This window comes from Suricata suricatta, chromosome 4 (assembly GCF_006229205.1).
Source record: "Suricata suricatta isolate VVHF042 chromosome 4, meerkat_22Aug2017_6uvM2_HiC, whole genome shotgun sequence".
NCBI lineage: Eukaryota > Metazoa > Chordata > Mammalia > Carnivora > Herpestidae > Suricata > Suricata suricatta.
Window position 1 is genome coordinate 163,164,403 of NC_043703.1, and position 4,762 is coordinate 163,169,164.

At 54.9% G+C, this 4,762-nt stretch overlaps 1 protein-coding gene across 1 annotated transcript in view; it reads left to right on the forward strand.

The window, feature by feature from the left end:
- Positions 1–4,309, forward strand: part of RNASEH1 (ribonuclease H1) — a 10,488-nt gene extending 6,179 nt beyond the window's left edge. The window contains exons 4-9 of the mRNA XM_029938356.1: positions 592–691; positions 1,680–1,734; positions 2,060–2,144; positions 2,631–2,755; positions 3,682–3,800; positions 4,107–4,309. Coding sequence (XP_029794216.1) covers positions 592–691; positions 1,680–1,734; positions 2,060–2,144; positions 2,631–2,755; positions 3,682–3,768 — 452 coding nt within the window. The 3' untranslated portion in view covers positions 3,769–3,800; positions 4,107–4,309. The remainder of the gene's footprint in view (positions 1–591; positions 692–1,679; positions 1,735–2,059; positions 2,145–2,630; positions 2,756–3,681; positions 3,801–4,106) is intronic.
- Positions 4,310–4,762: the final 453 nt, after the last annotated feature.

The window sequence follows — 4,762 nt, forward strand, 5'->3', positions numbered from 1 at the left end:
AGCCCCACATCCATGCTCCCCCAGACGCCCCGGCCCCACATCCCAGCTCCCCCACACCCCTGTTCCCCCAGCACCCCTGGTGCCCCACACCCTCGGCCCCTCTCTGGTCGGGAGCGTGCTGATCTGTTACGTAACGTCTTTCCTCTTCCCTCTCCCTGTGCCTCACCTGGCCTGCAGGGCCTCTGCTCCCACGGCCCTGCTCTTGACGACCTGCCAACCTGACCTCTCCTGCCGCCCTGCTGAGCGCGTTCTGGTCACAGCCGGGCCCTAGAGCGGCCTCATATCCACCCTTTTCTGCCGCCTTCTGTACTGCACTGGGGTATCGATCAGACCCTCTGTCTTGATGGAAAGAAGCAGAGATGGGACCATTGTTTCCTTGGGACAAATATACTAAGAAAACAAATTAGACCGGCACGTAGCAGAGGACCAGACTTTGTGGCGGGCAGGTCAGGAACGGATCATGTTTTCCTGGACAGAAAGTACCGCCCCCTCGAACAGTAGCCTCTCAGTTTAACGGGAGACCTGGAGTCTGAGGTGGATCTCAGAGTTCGTGCTCTTGGTCCGGTGACGCTCACTGAATTCCTCTTCCAGGAGACTATGTCGTAGTCTACACTGATGGCTGCTGCTCCAGTAACGGGCGCAGGAGGGCACGTGCGGGCATCGGCGTTTACTGGGGACCCGGCCATCCTTTGTGAGTAAACAGAGCTAAGTGAATCATAGTCCGGCATTTGTGAGGGCCCCACCCGGGCGGAGGCAGCGGAGAGCCAGCTTCGGTTCCTCTCGACGCTGGCAGCCTCGGCCTTCCGGACGGAAGCCTCAGCGTTGCTTTCTTGGCCCCGAGTGTCGACACGTGTCAGGGTCCTGCTGACAGCACCTCTGCCCAGCTAACCTCCCTGCCCCGCTAGGCGAGTTGCACGTCCCCTGCGGGCGGGTTTTGGCAAGGATGTCCCAGGGGCAGGCCACCAGATGTGGAGCCCAGCGCGTCCCCACGACTCCTCTGAAGACCTGGGAGCTTGGGGCGGCCTCTCGTTTTCCACGAGGCGCCCGTGGCAGGGTCAGGCCAGGGCGAGATAAGCTGCCCGGCATTCGTGAGGCTGGACGTTCCTCTGTCTACGAGGTGCTCTCCCTTTCACGTCCCCCTGAGCTGTGAGCCGTGCGGGAGGTGGCGGACCTGCTAGTGTCCATCGAGGCCACACACTAAGTGCTTTAGGCCAGAAATAAAACTTCGCTTTTATTTTTTAATTTTTTTTTTTAATTTTTTGCGAGAGAGACAGCATGAGGAGGGGAGGGTCAGGGAGAGAGGGAGACACAGAATCTGAAGACAGGCTCCAGGCTCTGATCTGTCAGCACAGAGCCCGACGTGGGGCTTGAACCCATAAACCCTGAGATCATGACCTGGGCCGAAGCCAGACGCTTAACTGACTGAGCCACCCGGGTGCCCCTAAAACTTTGCTTTTGACTTCTGGCCTCGTATTCTTTACTAGACCAGCCTGTGATGCTTTTCCATAAAATGTTAGTACTGTTGGTTTGATTTTTAAAGGCTAGGTTTTTTGTACAATGCTTTCACGTGTCAAAAAAAATATTTACAAGCCTATCCTCCACTGAGAAGCTTCTGGAATCACTTTGAGAATTAGTTTTTTAAATTAATTTCATTTTTCGTCATATCGTTTTGAAACCAGGAACATAGGCATTAGGCTTCCTGGGCGGCAGACCAACCAGAGAGCAGAAATTCATGTAAGTTGTCGGACACCTTTCCTGCTGAGTGTGGGTCCTCGTGGCGGCGAGCTGTGTGCACGCGTGTGCACAAGATACACAGGGTCCAGAAGAAACTTAGTTTGTAGTTAAGAACGGCAACAGGAAGGAATTTTCCAGAAAAGTTTTAAAAGGGACCACAAAAACATGTAAAGAACTGAATGTGTAGCATTATTTCGTGGAGAGAGCATCAGCATTGCACTTAGCGCAGACACAGAGGGACTGTTCAGGCGGCGGGGTGATTTGGGACACCAGCGAAGTGCAAGCTGAGCGCCTCCGGCTGCGTGCTGACACCCGCTTTCTTCAGGCAGCCTGCAAAGCCATCGAGCAGGCGAAGGCCCAGAACATCGAGAAGCTGGTTCTGTGCACGGACAGCATGTTTACCATAAACGGTGAGCTCTTGCGTCGTGCCTCGCCGGTGCTCTGCTAGGCAGGCAGGGCCGGGCGCCTCCCCTTCTGCGGTAGGCGGGCTCGCTTCGGGGCACGACCCACACAGGAAGTGGGGAGCACATTTGGTTTGTCAGGTATCAGGAAAAAGATGAGGTTCTGGAGCCCAGTTCTGCTGCTCTGCCCTGTGCCCCACGGTCGGGTGAGTGTCGGGTACTGAGCCCGGGGCAGTGGGGTCGTGCGTCCCCGCTCTCGTCCTGGGGGCAGACACGTGCACGAGCACCTCGGGCTGCGCTGACGGCTCCTTCGGGGAGCTCCATGTTCAGGATTCAGGGTGGGGGTTTGGGGAGGCGGAGGGGCGGCACCGGGCCGAGCCCCAGGCCAGAGGCCAGCCTGAGCCGGCGAGCGGCAGGCGCTCGTGCCGGACGGAAGAGTGGGGCCGGGGTGGGGGGCAGGAGGGGCAGAGGCCGGGACGTGGGCGCTTCTCACAGGGATCACTAACTGGGTCGGCGGCTGGAAGAAGAACGGGTGGAAGACCAGCGCGGGGAAGGACGTGACCAACAAGGAGGACTTCGTGGCGCTGGAGCAGCTGGCCCGCGGCCTGGACATCCAGTGGGTGAGCGCTCGCCGGCCGTCGGGCCCAGATGCTCTGACTTGACCGAGAGCTCGGGCGCTCTGGGTGGTTTGAGGCCTGGAGTGAAGATCAGTTTCCGCGGATTCGCGTCCTCACGTGCTCGCGGTTGGCGCGTGCTGGACTCTCCGTCGCCACGGACGCCACACTGCTTGCCGCTGGTGTGACCATGCGGCGAGCACGCCCTTCTGGTGCGATGGAGGGTGTTCCTTCCGCTGTCTCAGCGGAGCTTCCGGGCCCGGCTTGGGCTCCCCGCCTTACCGTGACTCGGACAGCCCCTGTTGGTTTCCTTGGAATCAGCCATGATGTCAAGATAAAGCTAATTTATTAGGAATTTTAAAAAAATAAAGTGTGTTAGACATTAGCAACATGGCTTTTTTTCCAAAGCGGAAATGTTTTCTTACAGTAGATGGTTTTTATTAAAACTGTCGAAGCAACACCGAGCACGTTGACCGACAAGCACTGTGTCAACCCTGCGTTGTCCCCCCAGGGCCCGGGGGGCCGTCTGCTGAACTAGGCTTTAAAGTTGCCTTTGAGCAGTGTGGCCGTGGCCAGTGCTCACATACGCACGGCCCTTTCTGACGGTATTTAAAGATAGTCAAGCATGTGCGTCGCATACGTATCTGTCCACACGCACATACGTGTGCTTCGCTGGAAAGCCCCCCGCTTCCACCGCCCAGTGGGGAGAACAGCAGCACCAACGTAAAATCAAGTTGGTGGAGAATCAGAAGGGCAGCTTCGGGAGTGCCTGCACTGCACGGGGGCCAGGCCTGCAGGTGGGGCTGCTGAACCGTGTCGGGGGCCAGGCCGGGGGAGTCCTGTCCCCTCTGGTCCCTGGGAGCAGTCGCATGTTTTACAGCGAGGGTGTGAAAACCCAGTGGAGATAAAAGGAAACAAAATTTATTTAACAGATGCATGTTCCTGGTCATTCGGGATTCAAGGGCAACGAAGAAGCTGACCGATTAGCCAGACAAGGGGCTAAGCAATCTGAAGACTGAACCAAGTCCTTATACTTCTTGGAAGAGCTTGAGTGAGTGACCATTTTCTTACCTTTCCTTACTGATGGAAAAATCAGAAAGTAAATCAGAAAGTCATTCTGTGATTCCCTATGATAAAAAGTGGTTCAATATATAATAAATTGAAAATCCTTCAAGATTTGAGTGTTATTTGGGGTCTTTAGCATTCTACTTTATTGGGTTGGACACTGTTCTCGTTAGTTTTATGACCATCTGGACAAATTTTAGGACTTGGTTCAGTAAGGCATGAGCACAGCTGTGGTTTTAAAATGCAGTCAGGAAGTCTGGAAGTATTCTAAATGTGTTCATTTACCTTACAGTGGGCAGGACGGAGTCGCAGAATGTTCGGATGGACTTGTGCCTCCCCGTGGAGTAGAGCTGGGCAGTGCTGGGCCCACGCCTCGGCGGCCTGGGTCTTCCGTGGCCGGGCACCTGTTCGCGAGGCGCAGCTGTGCAGGCGTGGTCCTGGCTGCTTGACTCATGGTAGGGCCGCTTACTGGCATAAAGAAACCTTTGAAAATTTCTTGGGCTGTTTGTCTTCAAAGCACTGTGCAAGTTCAAGTCTGATACAATTATTTACTTTTACCTTTATTTGTTTACTACTTTGTTGTGTCATGAAAACATACAGAAGATGACACAAACATCGAGCTCATTGAGTTACAATTACTGGAAGGTTAATTCTCAGCAAGAACTAGAGGTTTGCCGGACGCCCCAGAAGGTTCTCCACGTGCTCCTCCAGTCACAGCCCCTCCCTCCCTCCAAAACTCATCCTGACTTTTATAGAAATGATTTCTTTGCATTTCTTTGTGGTAACTCAGCCTTGTTTACTTTCTTCTTTAACTTGGTATTGCTTAAGTCTTTCCGTTACAGGCCCCCTGCCGTTTACTGGTCTTTTTACAAGGCTTACCCGTTGAGGAGCCTGGGCCACTTGTCCTGTCGTTGCCCGCGGTCTAGGTTTCTCCCGGGCACTCTGCCA